Source organism: Salvelinus namaycush, chromosome 40 (assembly GCF_016432855.1).
Source record: "Salvelinus namaycush isolate Seneca chromosome 40, SaNama_1.0, whole genome shotgun sequence".
NCBI lineage: Eukaryota > Metazoa > Chordata > Actinopteri > Salmoniformes > Salmonidae > Salvelinus > Salvelinus namaycush.
The window spans coordinates 9,411,126-9,429,064 of NC_052346.1; the positions used below are offsets into that span (position 1 = coordinate 9,411,126).

General features: G+C 42.1%; 1 protein-coding gene across 1 annotated transcript in view; it reads right to left on the reverse strand.

The window, feature by feature from the left end:
• Positions 1-8,880: 8,880 nt before the first annotated feature.
• The window catches only part of LOC120033207 (gamma-aminobutyric acid receptor subunit gamma-3-like), a 47,480-nt gene continuing 38,421 nt past the window's right edge, over positions 8,881-17,939 (reverse strand). Inside the window, exons 5-8 of the mRNA XM_038979490.1 lie at positions 17,095-17,232; positions 14,916-15,068; positions 11,538-11,746; positions 8,881-9,189 (exon numbers count right to left, since the gene is read on the reverse strand). Coding sequence (XP_038835418.1) covers positions 8,881-9,189; positions 11,538-11,746; positions 14,916-15,068; positions 17,095-17,232 — 809 coding nt within the window. The remainder of the gene's footprint in view (positions 9,190-11,537; positions 11,747-14,915; positions 15,069-17,094; positions 17,233-17,939) is intronic.

Genomic DNA, 17,939 nt, shown 5'->3' on the forward strand with positions numbered 1-17,939 from the left:
AGTAAGAATACAGTAGACTATTTTGCGATCTTGTCTCATCGCTACGACTCCCCAACGGGCTCGGGAGGCGAAGGTCGAGTCATGCATCCTCCGAAACATGACCCACCTAACCTCGCTTCTTAACACCCGCCTGCTTAACCCGGAAGCCAGCCACACAGACCCGGGATCAAACCCGGGTCTGTAGTGACGCCTCTAGCAAAGCAATGCAGTGCCATAGACCTCTGTGCCACTCGGGAGGCCGAAGTGATCTCACTTCTAAGTGAGATCAAGCATGAGAAGCAACATTCCATGAATGCATTTATTTTATTTTGAGTGTATCTATTGACTTACCCATTTTAGATATCTCATTTGCAAACTGAGACGTGACCATATTATAAACCTGTGGTTCAAAGACACGTGATATGATGTGACACACATAAAGTATGATATATAAGCTGTGTGTGTGTTTAGCTATGATACACACGCTGTGTGTGTGTTTAGCTATGATACATCAGCTGTGTGTGTTTAGCTATGATACATAAGCTGTGTGTGTTTAGTTATGATACATAAGCTGTGTGTGTTTAGCTATGATAATACGCTGTGTGTGTTTAGCTATGATAATAAGCTGTGTGTGTTTAGCTATGATAATAAGCTGTGTGTTTTTAGCTATGATAATAAGCTGTGTGTGTTTCGCTATGATACATAAACTGTGTGTGTTTCGCTATGATACATAAGCTGTGTGTGTTTTGCTATGATACATAAGCTGTGTGTGTTTAGCTATGATAATAAGCTGTGTGTGTTTTGTTATGATACATAAGCTGTGTGTGTTTAGCTATGATAATAAGCTGTGTGTGTTTCGCTATGATACATAAGCTGTGTGTGTTTAGCTATGATACATAAGCTGTGTGTGTTTCGCTATGATACATAAGCTGTGTGTGTTTAGCTATGATACATAAGCTGTGTGTGTGTTTAGCTATGATACACACGCTGTGTGTGTGTTTAGCTATGATACATAAGCTGTGTGTGTTTAGCTATGATAATAAGCTGTGTGTGTTTAGCTATGATAATAAGCTGTGTGTGTTTAGTTATGATACATAAGCTGTGTGTGTTTAGCTATGATAATACGCTGTGTGTGTTTAGCTATGATAATAAGCTGTGTGTGTTTCGTTATGATATATAAACTGTGTGTGTTTAGCTATGATAATAAGCTGTGTGTTTTTAGCTATGATAATAAGCTGTGTGTGTTTAGCTATGATAATAAGCTGTGTGTGTTTAGCTATGATAATAAGCTGTGTGTTTTTAGCTATGATAATAAGCTGTGTGTGTTTCGCTATGATACATAAACTGTGTGTGTTTCGCTATGATACATAAGCTGTGTGTGTTTTGCTATGATACATAAGCTGTGTGTGTTTAGCTATGATAATAAGCTGTGTGTGTTTCGTTATGATACATAAGCTGTGTGTGTTTAGCTATGATAATAAGCTGTGTGTGTTTCGCTATGATACATAAGCTGTGTGTGTTTAGCTATGATACATAAGCTGTGTGTGTGTTTAGCTATGATACATAAGCTGTGTGTGTTTACAGGGATGCAAACTAGTCATCTTTTGGCGAAATTCGCCGTTTTGAATCCAAAATAGGCGACCTACGTGATTTGTGTAGATCTGATGAGAAATGTTTGGGAGGGAGGCTTTGGATCACTACTGGCTGTAGGCGAACAAGTGATCCGCGTTTGGAACAATACTGGCTGTATCCAAAGCTCAGCCAGTCGTTCACATAACAACATAATGCAGCACACGACTGAAGAGAGAAGAGACAACCAATTTGCTAGTTACAGCATCAGCGTGCGCTCTGGAAAGACAGCAGAGAGTGGAAAGACAGTTTGCCAGTTACAGCAGCGCATCCCCTGAATGATAACAAAGAGGTAGGTGAGAAGCTTGACCACGAAGACGGGGGTGAGAAGGTGATGAAGCGTACTTCATGAGCTGTAACCGAAAAACAACTGGCATTTGGAAAGTTTAAGGTGAGGGAGAAAGTGTGGTGGAACAAATATTGTTAGCATTGTTAAGTACAGTATCTTGCTAGCTGGATCAAATTCTCTGTTAGCTAGCCAGATAAATGTTGAGCAACATTAGGCAACTTAACTGATCAACTAATGGAGTTTATGGTGTGAAAATTAGCTGGCTAACACAGTCAGACAGCTAACGTTATCTAGCTAACGTTACAACATCAAATGAGCTGGGCCTGGCTTAAACTGGATGCCATTATAAAGGTGAAAGGAACACCACACACTTTCCCTCTTTCTCACTTTTTCAACACAGTGGATAAAAAGGGGTATGCCAGGTGTACTCTCTGCCTGAAAGAGATAAATTATGCCAACAAAGGGTATCATGCTCTGCTGGCACATTGTAGAACAGATGTCCACAGGCAGAAAGTGTACAATGTAATAATGTGCAGTGTAGCCCAAAGATATTGCTTTTGTTGTGTTGAACTTGACAGTAACACTTGTGTGAGTTATTACATTTTTTACTCAGTGAACGTTATTTTGCACACATGTAGCATTTGATCGATGTCTACTATAGTGGGCCACTAAAATAGAGCAAAAATAGAATGCCTGTTTGTTTCGTTCTATTTCTACTTTAAGATGTTTTTTTTCTCTAAGTGCAATATTTAGATGTGTGTGTGTGTGTGTGGTCACTAGCATTCTATTATTGTAAAGGCTGTCATTGCAAACTGCATTATTAGTGCATTGTTCTTTCTCAAGACTTGAGCGTCATTTGCAGTAAAGTCTAGGCAACATATTACATTGGATTGCTTTCTTTACATTTTTTTAGCTGTGAGTTGGGTTCACATGAACCACTTTTTATTTTACACACTGAGACTGAACATGTAGATCATAGTCTTTGTTGTTTAATTAGTTAACCTGCATTTCCCCCTAGCAGGGATTTTCTGCATGTTTCAGTGCAACAAAAAAGTGTCACCTTTTTGGGCCCTCACCAGTTTGCATCCCTGATTTAGCTATTTTGTTCTGGTTTTATAGGTATCGGCCTGTTCTTCTTCCCGTGTCCTCTCTAGGAACCAGTATGCACACAACACACACACACATTTGTTTGACTATCAAACAATTGATTCCCATTCCAATTTTTTTTTCCCCCTAACCCTAAATCCTACACCTAACCCCTAAGCCTAATATCGCCTTTTTCCTTGTCGGAACTGGCAAAATGTTCCTACTTTTTCTTGTTTTACTATTCTTGTGAAGACTTCGGGTCATGTTAGGGAAATGTTGTCATGTTAGTCATTGCATACCTTAGAGAGCTATTTATAACCTGTCAGAAATGTCCAGATCAACTAGCCCATGTCAGCTAACATTTTTTTTTCTTTTTTTTTTGCCCATATATATAGTTGTAATTTTTTTGTCACTCAAATATCACATGAATACACCTTGTGAAAAAGTTTGGGATCCCCTGCTGTAGTCGACACAGTACAGGTGGGATTGGCTCTATACTCCAGCATTTTGGATTTGAGCTCAAATGTTTCATAACAGTACAGAATGTCACCTTTTATTGGCTTCTGTCTGGCCACTCTACCATAAAAGCCTGATTGGTGGAGTGCTGCAGAGATGGTTGTCCTCCTGGAAGGTTCTCCCATCTCCACAGAGGAACTCTAGAGCTCTGTCAGAGTGACCATCGGGTTCTTGTTCACCACCCTAACCAAGGCACTTCTCCTCCGTTGCTCAGTTTGTGCAGGCGGCCAGCTCTTGGAAGAGTCTTGGTGGTTCCAAATTTCTTCCATTTAAGAATGATGGAGGCCACTGTGCTCTTGGGGACCTTCAATGCTGCAGACATTTTTTGGTACCCTTCCTCAGATCTGTGCTATGTCAATTTTGGGACCTTATACAGGTGTGTACCTTTCCAAATCATGTCCAATCGAAATTACCAAAGGTGGACTCCAATCAAGTTGTAGAAACATCTCAAGGATAATCAATGGAAACAGGATGCATCTGAGCTCAATTTCGAGTCTCAAAGCAAAGGGTCTGAATACTTATGTAAATAAGGTATTTCTGTTTTTCATTTTGTAAAAATGTCTAAAAACCTGTTTTCGCTTTGTCATGGGATATTGTGTGTAGATTGCTGAGTATTTTTTTAAATCCATTTTTGAATAAGGCTGTAACGTAATAAAATATGGCACTGTATGTGTACAGTTGAAGTTGGAAGTTTACATACACTTAGGTTGGAGTCATTAAAACTCATTTTTAAACCACTCCACAAATTTCTTGTTAACAAAACTATAGTTTTGGCAAGTCGGTTAGGACATCTACTTTGTGCATGACACCAGTAATTTTTCCAACATTTGTTTACAGACAGATTATTTCACTTATAACTCACTGTATCACAATTCCAGTGGGTCAGAAGTTTACATACACTAAGTTGACTGTGCCTTTAAACAGCTTGGAAAATTCCAGAAAATGATGTCATGGCTTTAGAAGCTTCTGATAGGCTAATTGACATCATTTGGAGGTGTACCTGTGGATGTATTTCAAGGCCTACCTTCAAACTCAGTGCCTCTTTGCTTGACATCATAGGAAAATCCAAAGAAATTAGCCAAGACCTCAGAAAAAAAATTGTAGACCTCCACAAGTGTAACGACTTCCCGGCTTCGTCACCGGCTTTCTAGCTGCCTCTGATCTACGTTTCTTTTTCCATTTGTTTGTCTTGATTGTACACACCTGGTTCCCATTACGTTATAATTATTTCCCTATTTAACCCTCTGGTTCCCATGATGTTTTGTGCGTGATTGTTCCTTGTCTAGTGTATTCAGTCTTCTGTGTTACTCCTCAGTCACCTGGACCCAGTGGGATTCGGCTCTTGCTCCCGAGCGCATATGATGGGACGGCTGCCGGGTGCCAAGGGTTCCTGCTTCAGTTGGAGCTCTACCTGGCGACCGTCCACCCGGCTCCCTCGGGATACGAGAGTATGAGTACGGGTTGATGGATGCTCCATCCGTCTTCCAATCCTTTGTAGACAAGATTTTTTTTGCACGGGCAGGGTGTAGTGGTGTATATAGATGATATTCTAATATACTCCGCTACACGCGCCGAGCATGTGTCTCTGGTGCGCAAGGTGCTTGGTCGACCGTTGGAGCATGACCTGTAGTTATTCTAACAGTCCGTCTTCTTCCTAGGGTACCGCCTGTCCGAGTCAGGGGTGGAGATGGAGAATGACCGCATTTCAGCCGTGCGTAATTGGCCAACTCCAACCACGGTAAAGGAGGTGCAGCGGTTCTTAGGGTTTGCCAACTACTACCGGAGGTTTATCCAGGGCTTTGATCAGGTAGCGGCTCCCATTACCTCTTTGCTGAAGGGGGGACCGGTGCGACTGCAGTGGTCAGCTGGGGCAGACAGGGCTTTTGGTCACCTGAAGGCTCTGTTTACCTCGGCTCCGGTGTTGGCTCATCCTGATCCCTCCTTAGCGTTCATAGTGGAGGTGGACGCGTCCGAGGCTGGGATAGGAGCTGTGCTGTCTCAGCGCTCGGGTACGCCACTAAAGCTCCGCCCCTGTGCGTTCTTTTCGAAGAAGCTCAGCCCGGCGGAGCGAAACTATGATGTGGGGGAACGGGAGCTGTTGGCTGTTGTCGGGGCTCTGAAAACATGGAGACATTGACTTGAGGGGGCTAAACACCCTTTTCTCATTTGGACTGACCACCGCAATCTGGAGTACATCCGGGCGGCGAGGGGAATGTATCCTCGCCAGGCAAGGTGGGCCATGTTTTTCACCCGTTTTGTGTTCACTCTATCCTACAGACCAGGTTCCCAGAACGCTAAGGTAGACGCACTGTCCCGGATGTATGACACAGAGGAGCGGTCCACGGATCCCACTCCCATACTTCCGGCTTCTTGCCTGGTGGCACCGGTGGTGTGGGAGGTTGATGCGGACATCGAGCGGGCGTTACGTGCGGAGCCCACTCCCACCCAGTGTCCAGTTGGACATAAGTACGTTCCGTCTGATGTTCGTGATCGATTGATCTGTTGGGCTCACACGTCACCCTCCTCTGGTCATCCTGGCATCGGTCGGACAGTGCGCTGTCTTAGTGGGAAGTACTGGTGGCCCACTTTAGCTAAGGACGTGAGGGTGTATGTTTCCTCCTGCTCGGTGTGCGCCCAGTGTAAGGCACCTAGACACCTGCCCAGAGGGAAATTACAACCCCTACCCGTTCCACAACGGCCGTGGTCCCACCTATTGGTGGATTTCGTGATGGATCTTCCTCCGTCACAAGGAAACACCACGATTCTGGTTGTTGTGGATCGTGGGATGTTCAAAGTATCAGATATTTTTTTATAACCCAACCCTGATCTGTACTTCTCCACAACTTTGTCCCTGACCTGTTTGGAGAGCTCCTTGGTCTTCTTGCTTGGTGGTGCCCCTTGCTTAGTGGTGTTGCAGACTCTGGGGCCTTTCAGAACAGGTGTAGATATACTGAGATCATGTGACAGATCATATGACACTTAGATTGCACACAGCTGGACTTTATTTGACTAATTATGTGACTTCTGAAGGTAATTGGTTGCACCAGATCTTATTTAGGGGCTTCATAGCAAAGGGCGTGAATACATATGCACGCACCACTTTTCTGTTTTTTATTATTTAGAATTTTTTGAAACAAGTTATTTTTTCCATTTCACTTCACCAATTTGGACTATTTTGTGTATGTCCATTACATGAAATAAAAATCTGTTGAAATTACAGGTTGTAATCCAACAAAATAGGAAAAACGCCAAGGGGGATGAATACTTTTGCAAGGCACTGTATGTTAGCATGTTTACACACACACACACACACACCAGGGGTATCTATATTCCGTGATGAGCTCCGGGACCGTATTCAAAAAGTATCTCAAAGTAGGTGCTGATCTAGGATCAGGTGTCCCCTGTGTATATGATCTCATATGATCTACACTGCTACTCTGAAATTTTGTGAATACAGGCCCTGAACAATAACACCTGGTTATTTCTATATGGGGATACTAATTGTATAATGATCTATTCTGCAATAGACATGAATCGTGTGTAGAGTTAATTTCCTGCTGTGGGAATAAAAGGGTCTGTTTTGGATTTCCTTAGCCTACTTCCTAGATAGGTGTGATTATTGTGCATAATGACTATTCATTGACTTGCCTCCTTACTTCGAAACAACAGGATGCACAGTGTGAGGTTTAAAGTGGGCTATCGCAACCACGTCAGAGACAAAACCATTCCTACATTTTGAAATATATTTCTATCTAAATAACTCTACAGTGTGTGTGTGTGTGTGTGTGTGTGTAAGTAAGATCACAGTTTGCTAATGATTCAAATGACCTACATGTGAATGCAAGCACCTACACACACGCACCTACACACACACGTGCACACATGCACACACACACACACACACTCCAGACCTTGAGCAAAGATAATTTTATTAATTTAAGCAATACCACAGACTGGATTCTCTAAAAAGCATAGCTGTACCTAGACAGTGGTTCTCTCAGATCTGCTGTAACAAAAGGGTGCGTTCCATCAGACTTAGAAAATAGTGTTTGATTTATTGTAAATACATTATATCAAACTAAGACACTTATGAAGTGCAATATTTGTGTTGTTATACAGAGTTGAAAACCACTATTTGTTGTTGGTCTAAAGTATGATCTACATTCAACTATGATAATAGCATGAAAACTTCTCTCACATACACGTTCTCTTAAAACATAGAATACAGGATACTACCATACTTCTAAGTCAAACCACTGCAGAAACAACAGTGTTACTTACAGTAAATAAATAAATAAAACGATTTTTAACTCCAAAAACACACCTTTCACAATTCTTTGTGATGTTATTGTCTGTTTTCGTACAACGGCTACTATATGATATAACATGAACTATACATGTTCTTACTCAAGAAAATAGCAATAGTGTTGCTGGAGAGAAACCATTAAAAAATGTATTATTACTGTACTGAATACTAGCACAATATATACAGTACTGTATTGACCCAAATGCTACCCTGGCCCTCAGCCTATGATGTATTGTAGGCCTGCTGTATGGAGATAAATGTATGTCCACATTCTGTAAATTAATTAAACAACATCTCCATATTACTTTAGTTTGAAACCTTACCATACCTTGTCCTCAGACAATGTATTTAATTATCAAATCGTCTAGTAATACTTTCTGGAAAACTCTATGTTACTAAAGAAAACTTTATTAGATACATTATTTTACAAAAGTAGTATTTTCATCTTTAAATTATTATGTTATGGTGTGTTGTAAGGTATACTATGCATGTTCTTGTTGTATCACCCTTGGTAGGAAACATAATTCAAATGTTTATGATATAAATGTATATGAATCTAAACCGAATCAATGTTATCAATGACCTAATATTTAAGATCCTGTTGATGCCTAAACTAAATCATATTGAAGTTATATATATGTCAAATGGCTTGCAATGACTATGCAACTAACTAAGAAATACAAAGCAACAATAGAATCATTTCATAGTGCAGTCCACCCTAACTATTCATTGCTTTTAATGAACAGTATAGCATGCGTTGAAATGGCGTATGTGGGATAACCTATGTAGGAAAAACTCCAAAGCTTCTAGTCCCCTTATTGCACCTCTGTATAGGTGATGGCCCCTTCCTGAAGAAGGCACTATGGATGCTTCATTATCTCTTATCTGGCTAGCATCCTGGTGTTAGGGTCTCACAGCTGTCTATTGGTTGGCTACACTAACCCACCAACCAATCAAGTGTCAACGTGCACAAAGCTGCCACTGAGTGACATCGTATGTCTTGTGACATCTCCTCTCCCCATTTGAGTCTTGCCATACTTGTCCAAACGAATTCTATCAAATCCAACGGAAACTGCTAAAGGTAGAGATAAGAGACCCAGTAGACGATGTTGAACAGGAGGAACGACGTAGGGAAGAAGACTCTCGAGTAAGCGTCCAGCTCCTTAATGTCGACATGGATGCGTCCTTTCCTCCACCCTCCCCCCTTGCACTCCTCGTAACAGCAGAAGAAGCTCTGGCAGTCCTTCCCGTCCAGACACTCGTACACGTCCTCATAGTCCTGCCAGTATGAGTAGTTGTTGTTCAACGGAACCACGGTCGTGGGGGACCTGGGCCCCATGTCTAGCATCGAGTAGGTCTGTGGGAGGGGACAGAGGAAGGCCATCTCCTTAGATGTGTAAGCGATAAAGGGAGAGAAAGAGAGGGAGTGTGAGAGAGCAGGTAGGGCAAGAAATGCGGGGAGGGGGCAGAGGAAGGAAGGCCTCATACAGGGATGCAGCTTAAGCCCCACCCTCTTCAACATATATATCAACGAATTGGCGAGGGCACTAGAACAGTCTGCAGCACCCGGCCTCACCCTACTAAAATCTGAAGTCAAATATCTACGGTTTGCTGATGATCTGGTGCTTCTGTCACTAACCAAGGAGGGCTTACAGCAGCACCTAGATTTTCTGCAGATTCTGCCAGACCTGGGCCATGACAGTAAATCTCAGTAAGACCAAAATAATCGTGTTCCAAAAAAGGTCCAGTCGCCAGGACCACATATACAAATTCCATCTAGACACCGCTGCCCCAGAGCACACAAAAAACTATACATACCTTGACCAATACATCAGGTAACTTCCACAAAGCTGTGAATGATCTGAGAGACAAGGCAAGAAGGGCATTCTATGCCATCAAAAGGAACATAAAATTCGACATACCAATTAGGATCTGGCTAAAAATACTTGAATCAGTTATAGAACCCATTGCCCTTCATGGTTGCGAACCAAGAATTCACAAAATGGGACAAACACCAAATTGAGACTCTGCATGCAGAATTCTGCAAAAAATATCCCCGTAAAACACAAAATAATGCATGCAGAGCAGAATTAGGCTGATACCCGCTAATTATCAAAATCCAGAAAAGAGTCGTTATATTCTACAACTACCTAAAATGAAGTGATTCCCAAACCTTCCATAACAAAGCCACCACCTACAGAGAGATGAACCTGGAGAAGAGTCCCCTAAGCAAGCTGGTCCTGCGGCTCTGTTCACAAACACAAACAGACCCCACAGATCCCCAGGACAGCAACACAATTAGACCCAACCAAATCATGAGAAAACAAAAAGATAATTACTTGACACATTGGAAAGAATTAACAAAAACACAGAGCAAACTAGAACGCTATTTAGCCCTAAACAGATAGTACACAATGGCAGAATACCTGACTGTGACTCACCCAAATTTAAGGAAAGTTTTGACTATGTACAGACTCAGTGAGCATAGCCTTGCTGTTGAGAAAGGCCGCCGTAGGCAGACATGACCATATTAGGGACACATATTTCCCTCAGATTACACAGATCCACAACGAATTCGAAAAACAAACCCAATTTTGATAAACTCCCATATCTACTGGGTGAAATACCACAGTGTGCCATCACAGCAGCAAGATTTGTGAACTGTTGCCACAAGAAAAGGGCAACCAGTGAACAACAAACACCATTGTAAATACAACCCATATTTATGTTTATTTATTTTCCCTTTTGTACTTCGTTACAACACTGTATATATACATAATATGACATTAAACATGTCTTTATTCTTTTGGAACTTCTGTGAGTGTAATGTTTACTGTTCATTTTTAATTGTATATTTCACTTTTGTATATTATCTACTTCACTTGCTTTGGCAATGTTAACATATGTTTCCCATGCCAATAAAGCCCCTTGAATTGAATTTAATTGAGAGAGGCAACAGGGAGGGGGCGGGGGGACAACAAAAGCCAGACAGGAGACAATAAATACATGTGGGCAAACAAGGGAGAAAGACAGATGGAAAGATGAAAAGAGACAGAGAGAAAGAGATGAAGAGAGAAAGAGATCTGATGCGTTGTGAGTGGAGCTGTGCTGTCATGCATTAAAGCTCCGCAGCGGGCCGTGTCCTCCCACACCCAGCAGGACGCTGTCATAGCCCAGGCAGGCAATGAGATAGAACCCCTCGGCTTAGTGCTCTACCTAAGCTGGGACTCACTCACTGGCTCGACAGCACTACACGACATGACATGATGACATGACACGCTATGACACAACATTTACCAAGTACACTGTGTGACCGGTCGGCAGTGCAAGAGGATGGATATATGAAGGATGGGGGATAGACCAGACCTCAACCCTCACCGGGGGGGCAACCTCCCAATTTGCTACCATGCAGGCCAGAGACACTGACTGCAATACTATCACAGCCCGTGCACAGTGCGACTGATGCAAGAGGATGGAGATATGAAAGATGGACTAGACCTCCACCCACTGAGACCATAATCGCTACCATGGCTAGAGCTATTGACTGTGACAACACAAACAACCTCGGTCCATGTCTATAACAGCATTACACTGCATCGAGAACAGATACACCATTTTGTCATATGGAGGAAAAGTACACCATTACATGGTACGGAGGAAAAATACACCATTACACCGTATGGAGGAAAGGTACACCATTACATCAATTACATGGTACGGAGGAAAGCTCACCAGTCTCTGTGTCTTGTTTGTCTTGTTGTAGCGGGGCTTCTGTGCCCTGTAGGCGTAGTAGTTTTGGATGGCGTACTCCATCATGGCCGCAAAAACGAACAAGAAGCACACAGTGACGAAGAGATCCATGGCCGTCACATAGGAGACTCTGGGTAGGGAGGTCCTGGCCACTGTACTAAGGGTGGTCATTGTCAACACAGTGGTGATACCTGAAAGGACAAAGTCAGCGTCATAACACAGATTTTTCACCTAGTCAGCTTGGGGATTCAAACCAGTGACCTTTCGGTTACTGGCCCAACACTCTTAACTGCTAGGTTACCTGCCACCCCCTGTACTAACTGTTTTGATATCTCTCTTGGCAAAACGGCAGCAATATTTTTCTCTGGCAATAGTCTGAATATATTTTGCAAATATGTTTTTAAGATATTTGATCAATTACCGAGGGTAGTTTGTGTCTCTATGTAATTTTAACTTTAGAAATAAATGGACGTTTACATCAATACATTGTCAGTGCTTAAATATGCTGAACAAAAATATGAAGGCAACATGCAACAAGTTCAAAGATTGTACTGAGTTACAGTTCAGATGAGGAAATCAGTCAATTGAAATCAATTCATTTGGCCCTAATCTATGGATTTCACGACTCGGCAGGGGTGCAGCCATAGGTGGGCCTGGGAAAGCATTGGCCCACCCACTGGGGAGCCAGGCCCAGCCAATCAGAATGAGTTTTTTCCCACAAAAGGGCTTTATTACAGACAGAAATACTCCTCAGCACCACACCTCAGAGGATCCCGTATATGAAGAAGTCGGACGTGGAGGTCCAAGACTGGCGTGGTTACACACGGTCTGCGGTTGTGAGGCCGGTTGGACGTACTGCCAAATTCTCTAAAACGACGTTGGAGGCAGAATATGGTAGAGAAATTAACATTACATTATCTGGCAACAGCTCTGGTGGAAACTCCTGCAGTCAGCATGCTAATTCGTCCCTCAAAACTTGAGACATATGTGCACATTTAAAAGTGGCCTTTTGTTCTCTCCAGCACAATGTGCACCTGTGTAATGATCATGCTGTTTAATCAGCTTCTTGATATGCCACACTTGTCAGGTGGATGGATTATCTTGGCAAAGGAGAAATGCTCACTAACATGAATGTAAACAAAATGTGTTCACAAAATATGAGAGAAATAAGATTTTTGTGCTTTTAGAAAATTTCTGGGATCTTTTATTTCAGCTCATGAAACATGGGACCAACCCTTTACATGTTGCATTTATATTTTTGTTGAGTATACAGTATATAGTGAAAAGTGAGCTAAATGTACCGGCTGAAATTTTGCATATATAGAGCCTTTGAAATAAAGTGATTGGCGTGACACGCACACACACCCTATATACAGCTCTCTCTCTCTCTCTGAGTTGCTGAATATATTTTACATTACCAGTTGGCTTCTTTATCCGTAGATTTCGGTTGGAAAGGGAGGTCGTGGTCTCTCTCTCTCTCTCTCTCTCTCTCTCTCTCTCTCTCTCTCTCTCTCTCTCTCTCTCTCTCTCTCTCTCTCTCTCTCTCTCTCTCTCTCTCTCTCTCTCTCTCTCTCTCTCTCATCACCAGGAACCTCTCATTTGATGACTGAATGTCGTGCTGTTTCCTAGCAGTTACCATGGAGACAAGAAGGCCCATCTATTTTGAGCGGATATTTCATACTCAATCCCCCTTCCTTCAGACTCTGCTGGCCACGATGATTACCTTCACCTATTTCCCTTACCTTCTATACATACTTTGGCACTTAGTCAGTTATGAGTTCCTTCATAACTTTCAAACAGGCAAGGTGTAAGAGCAACTTTAACTGGTTCCTCCAAATAAAATGGCAAAAATGTAATAAATGACAAGAAGGTATTGTAAAAAAAAAAAAATACAAAATAGACCAGAAAATAATATAGATACAAAGAATGCATGTGGAAAGATGTCAGTACACCTACACTCAATTAGGGACACAAAGACCCATAGATGTTATTTGAACAGATACAGCATATAGAAAATAATACAGATAGAAAGAACATTGTAGAAAGATATCAGTCTACAGTGCTGTCGTGACACAGAGAGAGAGAGAAAAGAAAGACAAAGAAAGTGACAAAAAAGAGGGAGGGGTCACACTGTATGAGTCACTGAACTGAGCATCCCCATCCCTTCCTGTACCTTACTCCCTGTCAGGTATATCCTGATAGTCATTACCATCTGTGGTGGCCCTTGCGAACCTGACTCTTTGGGAATGTCACCCAGTACACCCTGTCACTGCCCCCCAACCACACTACACCCTCAGAGGGCACCTGCATGTCAGCACCTGCCTCCTCCTTAGCCCTCTACCACCACCACCAGCCACTCTGACATATCTCCTGCTCTTTGCAGTCAAAGCCCATTTTCCTTATCACTCCTCTTTCTTTTCAACCCGCTATCGATCAGCGGGGAGGCCCGGAAAATCAACGCTGCGCTTTTGTGCCCCAGAATAGACACTAAATGACTTCTTTTGTCAACGAGAATGGGATATTTATCTTTACTCCTACAGTCAGCATCCTTACCTGTTAGCAAGGGGAAAGACAAACATGTTTCCGGGCTTATCTTTGTACTGTGTCGTAACAGGTGTCAAGACTGTCGAGGGAGACTATTCAATGTGATTGTGGTGGTTCAAGGATGGTTTGGTGATGAAATGGACTCGTTAATACACTTTAAGCTTTGACTTGTTTAACCACCATTGCAAATGTGGTTGTGTTGTCACTTAATTAAAGGCCATGTATAATGCTAATACTGTAATTTGGACTAAATGTGATATATTTGATCTTGAAGACAAAAAATGACCTGGTCAAGGTCACCTACAAGACCTGCCTGGAGGAATTGAATTGTACTTACCGCAAAGTTCAACTCAAACTCCAAATCACCTTCAACTACATAATCCAGACGAATGCACATGCACTAATGAAAAGCATGCATCGGGGGGAAAAAATCATGAATGAATTACAAACGTAAACAAAAAGGTGATTGTTAAGCCTTGATGAATTACAAGCACATCGCATACACAAAATAAAATGGTACAAGAATCTGAAAAGCAGAACATAACATTGCGTAATTGGTCTCTAGTCTGAACAATAAAACATCGATTTTTCATGCAATCTTCCATTGTGGTACCCATCTTTTCAACCAACCAGCTAGACTCAGACGTATTTTTTTTCCTTTCAGAATAACACATGCAGAGGTAGTCATTTCTGAACACATACAGTGCACTACATAAACACTGGTGGAACAGGTTTGGTTGAACCCTTGGGGTTCTTCATCTACTTATTATCACATCAGTGTGTATCCTGCCAAATGGTATTCTTCAGATCGGGTACCTAGTGCTGTTCTGGCGGGGGCGGCATCACTATTGATCCAGAAGGAGACCCAGGAAAGCACCACGGTGAGGATACAGGGGATGTAGGTCTGGATGGTGAAATATCCCATTCTCCTGCTCAGGTCAAAGTACACTGTCATGACCACATAATCACCTGGGAGTGGGGGGGTGAGAGGGAGGGGGGTAAAAAGAGGGGGGATTTATATGGAGTGAGGGGCGAGTAGGGGTAGGGAGCAAGTTAAGGAGGAAGAGAGTGAGGGGGAGTAAGGGAGAAAGAGAGCGATTGAGGGAGAATCAGAGCGTCAGGTGGAACAAGAACAAGCCAGCGTGGGGAGGGAGAAAGGGGTGGAGGGTGGGAGAAAGAGAGAGATTGAGGGAGAATCAGAGTGTCAGGTGGAACAAGAACAAGCCAGCATGGGGAGGGAGAGAGGGATGGAGGGAGGGAAAGAGAGAGAGAGAGAGAATCATGAGAGATAGCATCAGGGGGAACCACAGAAGAAGGCACCATACACAATGCTTCAGGGAGTCTACTTTGGTGGGTTTTGAAGAGGGATGCTGTAACAATAGAAAAAAAGGAGGCAGATATAACCGCGGTAGAACCAGAAGTCCCCGATGGCAAGGTGGCATGGGAACTGTCCACTCGCCACTGTCCTCATTACCACGCTACAGCACAATACCTATTCATTTCATGCTGGATGAAAAACAACAAGAAGAAATTTAACGCTTTGTTTTCCGAGTTTGTTGAGATGTAAATTAATGATATGCTATTTTTAGCTGCAGGAGCAAGCTAGCTAATCATCATGCAGCATGATGCAAGCTGGGAGTCAAGAAAAAGTGAAAACAAGATGCGAAACGTCTAATTTCCTTGAACAGAACTGAAGGAAGATCTGTGGAAGAACTCTGGCTTTCATGAGTTCTCCTCTCAGAACGTGGACTTGTATCACAGTGCACCAGACGCAGAATACATCATTTATTGGATCACCTGAGTTTTCAAGACAAGACTTCAAGACTTTCTTTTCAAAATGGAGATGAAATCATCGTTCTCCAAAAGGAATAAAGTACCTATGAAATTTGAGAATAGGGTCAATATGGGTTAATTACAGCTTGAGGATTCATACATAAGATCAATTTATCAGCCCCTTAAAACGCTGCTACATTAATCTTCAATGCTGCCACGAATGCATTAAAAATGTATTGCAAAGTCATTCCAGCACGCACCACTCATGAGTATAATTAGATACCTGTTTGTAAAACACGACCTTAGTCGCAAGGAATGATTGTTGTAAATAAATAGATGTAGAATTCAGTATTAAAACCAAACCACATCCTAGGCCTCTGAAAATCATTTAAGTGAATAATTAAATATTTTGCATCTTTAATCCAAATGGTTTGTATAAAAATATGTTTGTCTTTATACCGGAGTGGACTACTGATGAGCGTCAAGCAGCCTACAGAAAAACAATATGTTAAATGTCACATTGATTTATGAAAACAGATAAATGCACTTTCATTGTGCACTATTTTATTACACAGTGAATGATAAAGACAACATCTACTCCCTGAACACTACTTTTAAGTTCTCTACCAAAGTACTACTCCCAAGTCTACCACCACAGTACTACTCCTAAGTCTACTACCACAGAACTACTTCTAAGTCTACTACCAGAGTACTACTTCTAAGTGCAATTTCAACCTGTTTTCTGCCCTGCCAAATGCTGTCTTTGTCATTTCCATGGCACAATAATACTACATATCTTGACTATCTTCCAAGAAAAGGTATTGTCTTTGCTCTCTGGCAATATCTTGCAAAACTGGCAAAGCAATTGTCTTTGCAATGCGATAGCTAACAAAGACTGGAAAAGCAATTGACTTAAGCCAGAGTGGTGGCACCAGACCTCAAGACACCAGCTGGTAATGCCTGCTGTCTCACGCTGCTACAGACAGGAGAATATGACAGATCATTTACAGTAAATGTAGACCATTTGATTAAAAAACAGCTAAAAATAGCACTTTGTCCTTTTTCCTTGGAATTTGTATGAGTCAGTATCTAATAATTCAGAGAGAAATTAGATGGAGAACACAGGAGCCAGCGAAGGGCTGTGATGAGGATTGATTTTATTGGTTGTGAAAAACAGGTCAGCTGTTTGGGTATTAAATGTACGATAACTCATTTACTGTACCTGCTGTCGTTTTTAGGACGTCTGTGGTATTCCGCAGGCCCATGAAGTCAAACTGGTAGAGGCGCCAGTACTTCTGGTCTGAGGTTTCGATGGAGTTCCTTTTCCATCTGTAAATCATTTCATCCTTGGGGTAACCATCTGTAAGTCAAGTAAATACACAGTGACCCTGTGACCCTATGGTAGCATTTCATTCTAATAAAATAAGATTTATGTTTCAATCTGACCCATACATGTTTCATTGTTTGATGGGTCTTATTGGACACATTCCTATGTATGTATTATATAACCTACTAATTGCATACTGTTAAATACACTTAAATACGGGGACAGCACACGCACACGCCGGCACACACACACACGCACAGTATAGCACCACTAGACTTTTAAAAAGTAAAAAACAGGGCCATAGTAAAGCGCTGTAAGAGCAGATGAAAAGGGACACGGCCGAGTGTAATAGGATACGTTGAGGGACTGTGAGAGAGCGTTGTGTTGATGCTAGAGTTGACCTTCACTTTTCACAGAAGTGTGTGTGTGCCTCTGAAATCTAATTTGAAAGCCATGCAATGGAAATGAATCACTTCATTGTGCTCTGATGATTTCAAGCAGGTGAACTGTATCCCATTGACATGTTATTATGAGGTGTGTATCTCACACACACACACACACACACACACACACACACACACAAAGCGACAATGTTATTCACATTAGGGAAAGCTACAACAAAGGGAAGCTGGTGAGATGATGTGGAATGTGCTGAGTGTATGTCCATATCTTCGAAACTATTATGCCGTGAAAGTACAATACAATAACGAGGAGTCAGAAAGCTAAGTTTAGGCTAGGGC